The following is a 12522-nucleotide window of genomic DNA, read 5'->3' as shown; positions in this document are numbered from 1 at the left end:
GCTGTGGGCTCCAGCAGGGCAGGGATAGTGCCTGTCTTGTCTTCTGTTCCATCCCCAGCATCTAGCACGGTGCCCGATGCCCACAGTTGGGGCTTTCAGCCAATGTTTGTGGAGCCAATGAGTTAGTGAGTAGAATGAAAGCATTGTAGGACCATAGAATGGTTGAAAACACATAAAGCTCAGCATTGGCAGAGCCTGGCTGCCCCACCCCTGCATGTCCCCAGGGCTGAGAAGGCACTGTGGTCCCTCCTGGGAGAGCCACCCCCACAGGGCCATGAAAGTCCTGCTCACTGACTGAGGCCTCCAGTGAAAAGTCCAGACCTAACACCAAAGCAGGAGGGACCTTGGAGTCCCAGCCCCATATCCCCCCTGCCAGCCCTCTTCCGTGAGTTCCTCTGGGGGCCACCTGTCCATTCACACTTTTGAGGAATGTGGTCACCACGGAGTGGGGGATGATTCTGTTGTGATATGTGTAAGACCACATCTCCCAAGTGGGTCAGAGAGGTGGGGCTTTGGGGGCGGGCCAGAAGTGGCCTGAAACACCCCACGTTTCTGGAAACAACTTCATGCTAATGAGGCCAGGCTTTCTAAGGGATGAGGGTCTCTGAGGCAGGCACAAGCCCCTCCCCAAGAGTGTCGCTCCTTATCATGGAGTCTGGTAGCTGACCCACTGGGCTACAGAGATCATGGGGGTGACACGAGTGGCCCAAGGTGGCTCAGCCTGTGAAGTCTGGAGCCTGAGCTTGCATCTCCCCAGCCAGGCACAAAGGCATCAGATAAGTCACAGTGAAGAGTCCTGATTTTACTCTTTAACATGAACCCCATGCTGCATGCTTGATGGCTGTCGCCCCTATCATCATCATGTGATTAAGGAGGACTGTTAAGCCCACTTCATGGTTAAGGAAACTAAGGCCCAGAGAGGTTGAGCAAGCCACCCAAGGCTTCCCAGTGGGGTGAGTAGGAAGCCAGATTCCACATGTCTCCTGCTTGGGCCTTGTTGACCTGAAAACTCCAGACAAGGCCATTCCCCACCCCTGGAGCAGGGGGCGGTGAGGTCACTGACCTGGAGCCTGCAATGAGGTGATAGGCCCGAGGGGAGGCCTCCAGCTCAGCCACGACCATCTGGGCCACTGCTGCCTCAAAGGGGAGAAGGAAGTGGTTTTGTCCAGTACTGGGGAAGGAGGCGTAGCTAACACACATCCGGGCTGCCTGGTCCGTTAGACACAAGTTCCTACACTCAGGGCCTACAATGTGTGTAGGGCTCCCTAGAATGTTTTTGTTTTTTTGTTTTTTTTTTTTATCAGAATTAAAAATGAATGCAATAATAATTAATATATAATAATCCAGCCCAGATTATATCAGTCTAGGAACCATCACAGTCATAAAATACCATTTTAAATGTGGTTTTCTTTCTTTTTAAGATTTTATTTATTCATGAGAGACAGAGAGAGGCAGAGACACAGGCAGAGGGAGAAGCAGGCTCCATGCAGGGAGCTTGATGTGGGGCTCGATCCCAGGACCCCAGGATCATGCCCTGGGCCAAAGGCAGACACCCAACTGCTGAGCCACCCAGGCGTTCTTTAAATGTGGTTTTCTGTTGTGTTTCGTTTTGTTACAGAGGAAGTCATAACGTGGCTGTATGTGCATCATGAGGCCCCAGAGAGTCCAGGCTTGACCCTGCCTCAGGGCCTCTGCCCATGCTCATCCCCCACCTATTGCCCTCCCTTTTCACACCCCACAATCAAGTTAACAACTACCTGCCCCCACTCAAGTCCTTCTTCCTCCAGATCAGTTAAGACCCCATCTGGGGATTCTTGCAACAGATGCCACTCCTTCCTGACAGGCTGTCTGCTTTGCAGCATTAATAATTTCTTACTCTTCTTCATTGCTTGCCAGATCATAGATGCCAAGGGAGTGGGGCTCACACCTCTTGGGGTCCCCTCTCTGCCCCCTGAGGATCTGGCACACAGTAGGTGCTCAATAACAGCTTGTTGTGGGTGAAGCAATTGGTGTCCCTCCACCTGCAACTCAGCAGCTTTTTTGGACTGCAGACCGAGGGCAACCAGGGTTGTCCTGGTTCCGCCCCTGGGGCTCACCTGCTTAAGGAAACAGGAACAGGCCAGGGGCAACAGCCCCACCCCGCTGACGTGCAGACCCTGAATCGAAACCAAGGCTCCCACAGGCTCTGAGCCCAGCAAGAGTGAGAGCCTCGGCTGCTCAAGAGTCTCCCAGGTATGTGCCGGGCCGGAATCCCTCAGCCAGCCACAGGCCCACCTCTGTGCCTGCCCCATGCTGGGTGAGGCCGGGCCCCAAGAGCCTCAGCTCCAGCCCAGATTTCTAGAAGACAGAGCATGGGAACCAGACTAGGCCAGAAGGAGGGACAGAGTGTAAGAGACCAGAAAAGCAGGAGGAATTTTCAGTGGGAGCTGACCATTGAAAAATGGAGCTGGGGCTGGGGGCTGGGTGTTCCTGGCAAGGGGAACAGTATGGGTGAAGGTGTGGAGGGAAACAGAGCTTGGTCAGTTCGGGACAGAGCAAGAGTGGCCTTAGGGCTAGAATGTGGGGGATGAGGAGATGGGGAGGCCCTGATGTCGGAGTCAGGCAGTTGAAAGTTAGTGTGAATTCATTCATCCCCGGATAGTTATTCATCACCAGACACCCCTGTGCCTGCCCAGTGTCAGGTAGTGCAAGGGACCTAGAGACCTAGCCCTGGGCCTGGTCTCTGCAAGCCAGATGGGGGAGTCAGAGCCAGATGCAGTGCTTTGTGCATGGAACCGATGAATGAATGTACATCAAGTGTACATCAAGTGCCCACGCATAGTAAGTGCTCAGCTTATTAATAGTAAATGCCTGGGGACACTCACCTAGGCCCGAGTTTCCCACAAACACCTCCCCTTGCCAAACCAAAGTTAGGCAGGACTGATCCTTGTGGTTCTTATGACTGCAAGCTGCCCATCAGCAATGACCATCTGGAAGCTTTGAAGAAAACAAACTCTTACTTACCAGCCCTGATGTGTACAAGGCACGACAGGGGGGCACACAACCAGGTTGCTGATAGAGACAAAGCCAATGCACATGGCCCTAGGGTTCTGCTTTTACTGGGGTTGAGGGTGGGGGGCTAGGGTTTGGGGGGCCTCCTTGTTGATAAGTATAAAACATAAAAGCAGGAATTTTTTTTAATTTTTATTTATTTATGATAGGCACACAGTGAGAGAGAGAGGGAGAGACACAGGCAGAGGGAGAAGCAGGCTCCATGCACTGGGAGGCCGACGTGGGATTTGATCCCGGGTCTCCAGGATCGTGCCCTGGGCCAAAGGCAGGCGCTAAACCGCTGCACCAACCAGGGATCCCAAAAGCAGGAATTTAAAGCATGCTAAGAGAAAAAGAAAAAAAGAAGTGGGGGGTAGTGACCTAAATGGCCAGTTATCTAAATCAACCAGGATCCCTAAAACAAAGGAGCTTCTTGGTAAGGAAGTGGGGAGGGGGGTCCAGGGAGAGCATCCTGGCTCTTTATCTAGCTGTATGCCTGGTAATGTGTTTATTCGAGATAGAGTTCATTGAGTTAAAGCAGATGACTTGGCACTCAAAGCTTAAGTCAGGCACTTGCATTACAGAAAGAAATGTTTGTAAAAGCCAACTGTCAGGGCTCACACTACACACAGACACTTGAGCTCCACAAGGTAAGGCTAGGCAAAAAGGTGGGCAGGAACAGAGGAGAAGATGGGAGACAAAGCAGGGTGCCAAGGCTTTGTCCAGGGAAATAGACAGGAAAGCTGCCTGGAAAAGGGGATATTTTTGCTGGGTCTTGAAGGATAAATAGGAGTTCTCCCAGGGAGAAAAAAGAACAAACCTGTATACATTACCCCAGGCTAGGACACTACTGGATCATGAATACGTATTATATACATGGAGTGTTTAGTTCTGAACCAACCAACCATACTTTCCCAGGTAAATATCAAATCCCCAAACTACAGATGAAAATAATGGCACGGAGATACTAAGTGACTTACCCAAGGTCCCACAGCAGCTAAGTGGGGGAGCTGGGGCTTGAACCCAGGCTATCTGGCTCTGATTCCAGGCTCTTAATTGCTTTATCACCCTACTTTATTAAATATTTCTTAATTTATCTCTTTAATTTTACTTGTTCCAGAATGCCTTTGGGTCTCTCCCAGGAGGGTGTGCTCAGCATCTGTCTGTCTCCTGGCAGAAGAAAGTCAATATTGACCGGGTTAGTTACTATGTCCCCACCCTCTGGAAACAACCCAGTAACAATGAACCTTCTGCAATATTGAAACATTAGATAGGGCCAGCGTAGGGGGTGGGCTAGGTTAGGGACAGAATTAAGGGTGACCATGAAGGGTCATGAGTGGACCACCCAGCAGGGCATGACCTGGTTTTGCATTGATCTGATACTCTTTTATAAAGCAGTGCTGTTAATTGTCTTCAGCTCCTTGTCATTGGCTCACAAAGTCCAGTGTTACCTTGAGCTTCAAACTGTCGAAACTCATGTGAATTAATGATGTACCTGACACATTACAGGTGTGCCTTCAGTGGCCACCAGACATGACGATGTTGGGAACAAAGGGAGTTACTTGGGACTACTGTTCTCTAGTGTTTCTTCACTACCATTTTGCCATGTCCACATCCCTCCTGGGATGTTGATATTTATTTAAATAAAGTCAGTTCTTTTTTTAGAAAAACTATTTATTTATTTGAGAGAGGGCACAAGCAGGAAGGGCAGAGGCGGAGGGAGAGAAGTCTCAAGTAGACTCCAAGCTGAGCGCAGCACCCAATGTGGAGCTCCATCTCAGGACCCTGAATTCGTGACCTGAGCAGAAACCAAGAGTCAGGTGCTTAACCAACTATGCCACCCAGGCACCCCTAAATAAAGCCTGCTTTTAAGCTTAAATGCATATATTTATAAAGGGAACTTTCTAACACTTTTAGTAATGGCATAATAAGAAAGGACAAGGACAAATTCTTGGAGGATTTTTGGAAGGAACCAATGAATGAATGTATATCAAGTGCCCACACATAGTAGGTGCTCAAGAAACACAAGGCAGTTGCAAGCCCATTGCTCCGCCCAGCCTGGAGGACTTCTCAAAGGAGGAGGCACCATGAGCTAGCTGTAAGAATAGAGAAAAAAGGGATCCCTGGGTGGCGCAGCGGTTTAGCGCCTGCCTTTGGCCCAGGGTGCAATCCTGGAGACCCGGGATTGAATCCCACATCGGGCTCCCGGTGCATGGAGCCTGCTTCTCCCTCTGCCTGTGTCTCTGCCTCTCTCTCTTTCTCTCTCTCTCTATCATAAATACAATAAAATAAAAATAAAAGAATAGAGAAAAAATACAGGCAGTGGATGAGGCTTGACTCTCTCTTCTCCCTCGTACCGCCAGGTAACTGCCCCCCCAGGAAGCCATGACGGAGGCCAGAAAGCTGCCCCCGCCGTTGCCCCCACGGCTGGACTGGTTCGTGCAGACGCAGGTGGCCCAGCTGGCCCAAGGAGGGGTTCCTGCATGGTTCCACGGTGCCATCTCGAGAGAGTAAGGACACACGCATATCTTCTACCCTGCCCTTCACCGTCTTTCCTTGTCTGCCCCCACCCACGCTGGGCAGATTTTCTGCAGAATTCTGGGCTCAGCTTGGCTTGGTGAAAAGAACTCTTAAGTCTTGGGCTTGAGTCCTGCCTTTTCTGTGGACTGATTGTGTGACCGGGGCCAGTTACTTCCCATCTCCAGACCTTGGCTTTCTCTATACAAGTGGCCACCAGACCAGCACTGCCAGAGACCCCTTCCCCAAGGCCAGGCATTGGCCACTGATGGCAGGATGCAGCCTCCGAATCCTCCTTAACACAGTGTCCCAAACAGCTGCTCTCAATCCATCAGGGATATGACCAACATGCACTTTTTACATTGGACTGAGTTCTGGGGACATGAACAAACCCACCTCATTAGTCACCCCCTTGGTTCTAAATAAACAAAGTGAAGAACATTTATGGCCACCATTAGCATGTAGAGAAATCAAGAGAACATTGTGAAAGCCACAGGGAGAATGAATTGGCCATTGTCTCTGAGTTCTGGGGTGCGCCAGTAAGAACATACTGTGAGCCACACGTTGCAATGTTGAAGTTTTTAGCAGCTAGATTAAAAGAAGTAAAAAGAAATAGGCAGAATTAATTTTATTTTGTTTATATATTTTTAAAGATTTTATTTATTCATGAGAGACACACAGAGAGAGGCAGAGACATAAACAGAAGGAGAAGCAGGCTCCCTGCGGGGAGCCCCATGTGGGACTCGGTCCCAGGGCCTTGGAATCATGACCTGAGTCAAAGGCAGACGCTCAACCACTGAGCCACCCAAGTGCCCTTAGGTAGAATTAATTTTAAACCTATCTTTTACTCAACCCACTATATCCAAGATATTATCACTTTAACATGAGAACTAAAAGCTCATTCATGAGATAGTATACGTTCCTTTATTTTGTGCTAAGTCTTCAGAATCTGGAATCCTGTGCCAAAAGCACATCTTGATTTGGATTGGCCACACTAAGTGCTCAGTGCCACAGTGGTCAGTGGCCTCTGGAGCAGACAGCTGGGATCTCCCCATTTTGTCTCCTAGAAGGTCACGTTCCTCTCTGTGAATCCCAGATAATAGTAGTAATAATGATAGTGAATAATAGTAATAATCATAGTGAGCATCTGGTGAACAGTTACTGAGTATCGGTTCCCACACTTGTGTTCCATTCATTTGATCTGCTTTTGCATCAGCCCTGGGAGTGAGGGTTTTCTTTCCCCTTGAGGAAACTGAAGGTCAGAAAGGGCCTGACCTTTGCCAGGTGTCACACAGCTAATGAACAGAGAAGCTGTGGTTTGAGCTCAAGTGCGCCTGAAAACAGCTCCTGCATGGTTACCTCTGACACCCTGATCCACTCAAAGATGCCTTAATGGGGATATTTCAGGCATTGGGGAAGCAGGCAGGCACTGTGAAGGCTGTGGGGGATAGGAGGAAGACTGTCCTGGGGTCAAGGTCATCAGAGGCCTTCTGCCACTCATGGGAACACACCTGTCCCTGATTAGCCCAAGGTCTGAAACAACAACCACAAAGGGTTTCAGGTTTGTTCAGGCCTGGGATGACGGGTCTGGCTAGTATGGTGGGCAGCTGAACTGCAGCCATCTCCCTCCTGTATGTGTCCTTCCAGGGACGCCGAGAATTTGCTGGAGTTACAGCCACTGGGATCCTTTCTCATTAGAGTGAGTCACAGCCACGTGGGCTACACACTGTCCTACAAGTAAGGACTGGGTGAGGGGCCAGGGAAGGGGCACGAGGGCTCCAGGGCTTTCTTGGAGGGGGCAAGAGGCGCTTCATACCACAACTTCTTAGAGAACAACTGGTATAAAGTTCTGTCCAAATCTGGCTCAAGTGAGCAGCTGCAGGTCCGGCTGTAATCAGCAGATGGGGGTCTTGGTGGCAACAGCCTGTGTGTCTGAGAACAGGGGCTGCTGGGAGCCCAGGAGTGACTACTGCCCTCCCCTAACCATCCCTCTCCCTTCAACCACCTATTTGGCAACCCTCTGACTCCACCTGGAAGAGACGTGTTAGGGAAACTCAGGGCAGTCCAGCTCCTTAAGGCCTCAAAACCTGATCCAGTTCAGCAGTACAAACTACTTTTCAAAAGGATTCTAGGCTAAAGGAATAAAAAACCCAATGGCTCCACTACAGAGTTACCGACAGTGGGAAAAGCTTAGGCTTTGAGTCACACAAAGGCTTGGCTCTGCCACTTATATACTGTGTGACCTTGGACAAGTTACTCGACCTACCTGTGCCTCCCTCAAAGTCCTCACCTCTAATACAGGAATGCTAAAATTAATTCAGAGTCTTGTGAAAATTAAGTAAGCACATAATGCACCATTAATAAATGCATCCATTCATTAACAGGGCTTTTACTGAGGCCCTGCCATGTGCCAGGCACCTAGACTTAGCCTGGGACCGGCTCCCATTTTCATTATCATCACTTCTATTGATCATTTGAGCCTGGCCAGGCACCGAGCTAAGCTTTCATCTGCAGTAGCTTATTCCATTTTCATGAGAACTCCTGAGGTCAGCCTCATTAGCCCCACATTATAGATGGGGAAACTGAGGCAGAATATGTTCAGTCACCCACCAAGTGTCTCATGGCTCAAAAGTGCAGAAGGCTTATGGGAACCTGAACAGTCAGACTGCAGCCTCGTTGCTGCCAGCTCAGTGGGGAGATGGGGACGGGATGAGGGGGAATGGGATTTCCCAGCCTTAGCTCTGTCGCCACCACAGAGCACAAAGCTGCTGCCGCCACTTCATGGTGAAGCTCTTGGATGATGGGAGCTTCAGGATCCCTGGGGAGGAGATGACCCATGCCTCGCTGGATGCCCTGGTCACTTTTCACCAACAGCAGCCTGTGCGGCCACATGGAGACCTGCTGACACAGCCCTGTGGGCAGGTGAGGTTAGGACCGTGGTGAGCCATAGCCACCCTGCCAGGGGCCAAGCCCCAGACTCATTTTGTTCCCACACACCCCATTCAGCCTCTGGTGATCTGTCACTCTCATGGTCCCTGTGTGTCCCCCCCCCCATGGCCTCACCCTTCCTGGTCCATGTTCCCTGCCTCACCCCAGCCCCCCAGGCTAATTTTTTTACAAGGGTTCATTTGTGGTGGGGGTATAACCTTGGCTGATCTCTAGGAATAGCGTATCTCCTTATAAGACTCATGTCAGGGGCTGAGGAGGGGGTGCAGGGGGGGTCCTAGCCCTCAGAAGCTCCTGTGGGAGGGGCATGCTTCCATACAAGGCTTGTGGGCAATGCAGCTCCTGAGCACCACCTTCCAGAGTTTGTCTGGGACCCTGGGACCAGCCCACCCCCCTCCTTGGGGCTGAGCTGCAGGTTTCCTCTGCCCCACAGGAGGATCCAGTGAATGTGGACTATGAGGATCTCTTCCTTTACTCCAATGCATTGACTGAGGAAGTCACCAGCCCCACACATGGCCCCAGGGAACTTCAGAGTCCTTCCTCCTGTCCCAGGGCTGCTGCACCTGAGGAGGTATGTGACAGAAAAGCTAGCACTTCCAACACAGGGGAGGGGTGGGAGCAGAAGTGGCCAATAGCTGCCAGAGACTTTTTAGAGTGAAAATTGGGTCCTATAGCTCCAAGCATGAAACCTAGTGATTTTTCAAGACACTGCCATTAAGATCCCGACTGTGACCTCACTACTCTTTGTGCTCATCACCAGTCCAACTCCCGCCCCTCTGCTATCTCTTCTGCTGTTCAGATACATCAAGCTAACCTCAGGACATTTGCATGTCCTGGTCTCACCTCAGGGCCTTTGTGCATGTTGGTGCCACCCACCTCAGGGACTTTGCACATGCTGCGTGTGCTCTGCCTCCAGATTTCTTATGTCTGGCTTCTTTCTTCAAGTGTCTCCCTCCCCAGACTCCAGACTGAAAGTAGTCCCCTCTGCATTCTCCATCACATCACCCTGTTTGTTTACTGCAGAGAACACCTCACACTTTAAAAGGTCTTTTTGAGTTAAAAGCTAATGTGTGAGTTTTCACATTTCCTGGCTGCCTCCCCCATCAGACTGTGAGCTCTGGGACGCCTGGGAATCTATCCGGCTTGTTCATCCTATCTTGTTCATCTATCTGCCTCTCCTCCCCTCAGAGAAGACTGGGCACAGAGAAAGTGAGCAACTAGTGAATCTGTAGAGTAGATGAATGAATAAAGTAACAAATCCCACCTTCTCAGGGCTGACTGGACCTTCAGAAGCCCCTAGGCTAAGTGTCCTCCATGCCTCCCACATGGCAGGGAAGTTCTGATGATAGTAGACATGAAACAGGGTGATAGGATGAATATCAGTGGGGGGGGGTGGGATAAAGGGTAAAGAGAACAGTCAGGGAAGACCTCCTGGAGGAGGTGGCATAGAACTTGGACACGTAGGATAAGGAAGAATCAGTCACACACAGAGATGCAGGGAGGGTGTTTCCAGCTCAGAAAAGAGCACATGCAGGGATCCCTGGGTGGCGCAGCGGTTTGGCGCCTGTCTTTGGCCTGGGGCGCGATCCTGGAGACCCAGGATCGAGTCCCACGTCGGGCTCCCTGCATGGAGCCTGCTTCTCCCTCTGCCTGTGTCTCTGCCTCTCTCTCTCTCTCTCTCTCTCTCTCTCTCTGTGACTATCATAAGTAAATAAAAAAAAAGAAAAGAGCACATGCAAAGGTCCTGAGACTCAGTGTATTTGAAGAACAAAAGCCAGTGTGTGGATGGAGTGGGGTGAGTGAAAGGGTGGTTGTTGGGAGCCAAGGTGCCAGGATCAGCAGGAGCCAAATAATGCAGGGCCTTGGGGGCAGGATGAGGAGCTGGAGTCCTATTCCAGATGTGCGGAGGAGTTGCCACCAGAGAGCCTGTGGCTGCCAGCTGCAAAAGGGGCTGCCTGGCAGCAGTGGTGGAGGTGGCAGGAAGGAGGCAGGGACTGTCCAGTGGGAGGAGCAAGAGAAGGATCTCTGGGGGTGGAGCAAGAAGAGGATATTTGGGCCATTTTAGAAGGGAGCCTGCTGGTGGCTTGGAGGTGGAGGGTGAAGGGAAGCAGGACCTTGTCATGGTTTGAGTCCCTGGGCCCTCCATCATTTGGGAGGCAAGGATGTGCCACTAAGGGAGCGGGGAAGTGGGATGGGAGAAAGCAGCCCCATGAAGGGTGTGTTAGTGAGCAGGTTCCCTGTGGTCATCTAGGGCTCACTACCCCTTGGAAGGCTGGGGTTCTGCATGGGGCATGCACTTCAGTTATCCCAGCTTAGGGGTGAGGAGCTGGGATACTGATCCTCTATCTTCCATTAGTCCCTGGCCAAGTGCTGTTCCTGGGAGATTTTACTTCTCTGGCACTTCTGATCTGCCACAGGGCCAAAGAAGGACCCCAGGTAGTCTCCACCGCTGGCATTTGGGAGTGGAGCCGGGGGCCCTGGGTGCCCAGGACAAAGGGATATGGATGGGGCATTGTCGGCATCTGCCACTAATGTCACTTCAACAAACAAGTAGATGAGGGCCTGAGCACCACATTTGACCTGTCTCCATATGGCCCACGAGCTAAGCTTGGCTTTTATGTTTTTGAATGGTTGAGAAAAATAAAAATAAAGGTAATATTTCATGACCCGTGAAAATCAGAGGAAAGTCAAATTTCCGTGTCCATAAAGTTTTGTTGGAATGCAGGTGCACTCACTCACTGGTGTACTATCTCTGGCTGCTTTTGCCCTACAGCAGCTGGGCTGAGGACTGAGAGACCGTATGGCCAACAAACCTGAAAATATTTGCTCTCTGGTCCTTTGTGAAGAGTTTGCCATCCCTGGGGGAGGTAATGGAGCTGTTTGTGGGGATAGGAAGGGCAGGGGATCAGGTTTGGGGCTTCAGCCCCTGGATGTCTGAGTGGAACCCATGTCCCAAGCTCCAAGGCAGATTCAGAGTCTTGGGGAGCGAGATGGTCCCAGGTCTCACCCGCTCTTGGTTTCAGACCTCAACAAGGCCTGCCCTCCTCCACTGGCCGAAGGGAAGGAAGCCAGCAGCAGAGATGGACAGAGCTTCCACGGAGGAAGCCACATCCCCCTCCCCACCGAAAGCTCCTCTTGCGGAGACCCGCCGGAAACTCTGGAAGAACCTCAAGATGCTTCCCCAGATGGGCAAGAGGGTCCAGCAGCAGCTGACATCCCACCAGACATCTATGAACTCGTCGTCACTCTGGAGTTCTGGGCCACTGGTGGTGACACACAGCTCGGGGGCCAGGCCAGGTGACACAAACTGTGAAGATAATGTCAACACAGACTGCTTAGTGGCCACGTCCATTGCAAGCCCCTCAGAGCCCCAGGATCTGAGAAACAGAGGTGACCCCTCCAGGAGGGCCTCAAGATTGGCCAGCTGGAGCGAGGCGACCCCGAGTACTAGGAGTTGGCACCAAGTGGTCGTGAGGGCCCTGTCCTCAAAAGTGTCCAAATCAGAGACAAAGGACTTGATAGAACCCCAGAAGGACTGGCTCCCTGAGGAGTACCGCCCACCGCCGCCCTTTGCCCCTGGGTACTGTTAGAGAGGAGGTTTGCCCTAGCTCTGGGACCCTCGCTGCCAGGGGCTGCTCACACTGGACCCCTGGTCTATCCGCCAGTCCTCAGGAACCTGAAAAATGTGATACAGACATTGCTTGGGTCTGGTCCTGCAGTTGCCAATGGGGTGGCCTGGTTACTTGCATAATAATAACAATCGGTTACAGCAAGGGTCTGAGGCACCTACTGGGTGCCAGACCCCATGCCAAAGCCTCTAAGTTCATCATTTCTGTTACGCCTCTGAGCAGGCCCAGTAGGTAGGCTCATCCTGTATATCTTGAAGAAGAGACTAAGGGTCAGAGAGCAGGAGAGACATGGCCAGGGTCACCCAGCCACAGGGCATCAGTGCCAGGATTTGAAACCCAGTCCATTGGAGCCCTTTCCCTACATCCTTCGCACCTGGCTCAACTCCAAGTACATCCTCGC

At 51.4% G+C, this 12522-nt stretch overlaps 1 protein-coding gene across 1 annotated transcript; it reads left to right on the top strand.

Moving 5' to 3' along the window:
- Positions 1-2184: 2184 nt before the first annotated feature.
- On the top strand, positions 2185-12083 carry HSH2D (hematopoietic SH2 domain containing). The gene is made up of 6 exons (XM_055343248.1): positions 2185-2232; positions 5394-5540; positions 7195-7284; positions 8304-8469; positions 8927-9064; positions 11517-12083. Exons 2-6 carry the CDS (start codon positions 5416-5418, stop codon positions 12081-12083), a joined length of 1086 nt encoding a protein of 361 aa, XP_055199223.1. The 5' UTR covers positions 2185-2232; positions 5394-5415.
- The last annotated feature ends 439 nt before the right edge of the window (positions 12084-12522 follow it).

Source organism: Nyctereutes procyonoides, unplaced genomic scaffold, assembly GCF_905146905.1.
Source record: "Nyctereutes procyonoides isolate TBG_1078 unplaced genomic scaffold, NYPRO_anot_genome, whole genome shotgun sequence".
NCBI classification, from domain to species: Eukaryota; Metazoa; Chordata; class Mammalia; order Carnivora; family Canidae; genus Nyctereutes; species Nyctereutes procyonoides.
This window is presented reverse-complemented; position numbering and strand designations above follow the sequence as displayed.

Excerpts from the sequence above, each read along its gene's own strand:
- HSH2D (XM_055343248.1), top strand. The coding sequence starts at position 5,416 with ATGACGGAGGCCAGAAAGCTGCCCCCGCCGTTGCCCCCACGGCTGGAC. Across the intron at positions 8,470-8,926 it reads TGACACAGCCCTGTGGGCAG|GAGGATCCAGTGAATGTGGA; the intron begins GTGAGGTTAGGA and ends TCTGCCCCACAG. Across the intron at positions 9,065-11,516 it reads GGGCTGCTGCACCTGAGGAG|ACCTCAACAAGGCCTGCCCT; the intron begins GTATGTGACAGA and ends TCTTGGTTTCAG.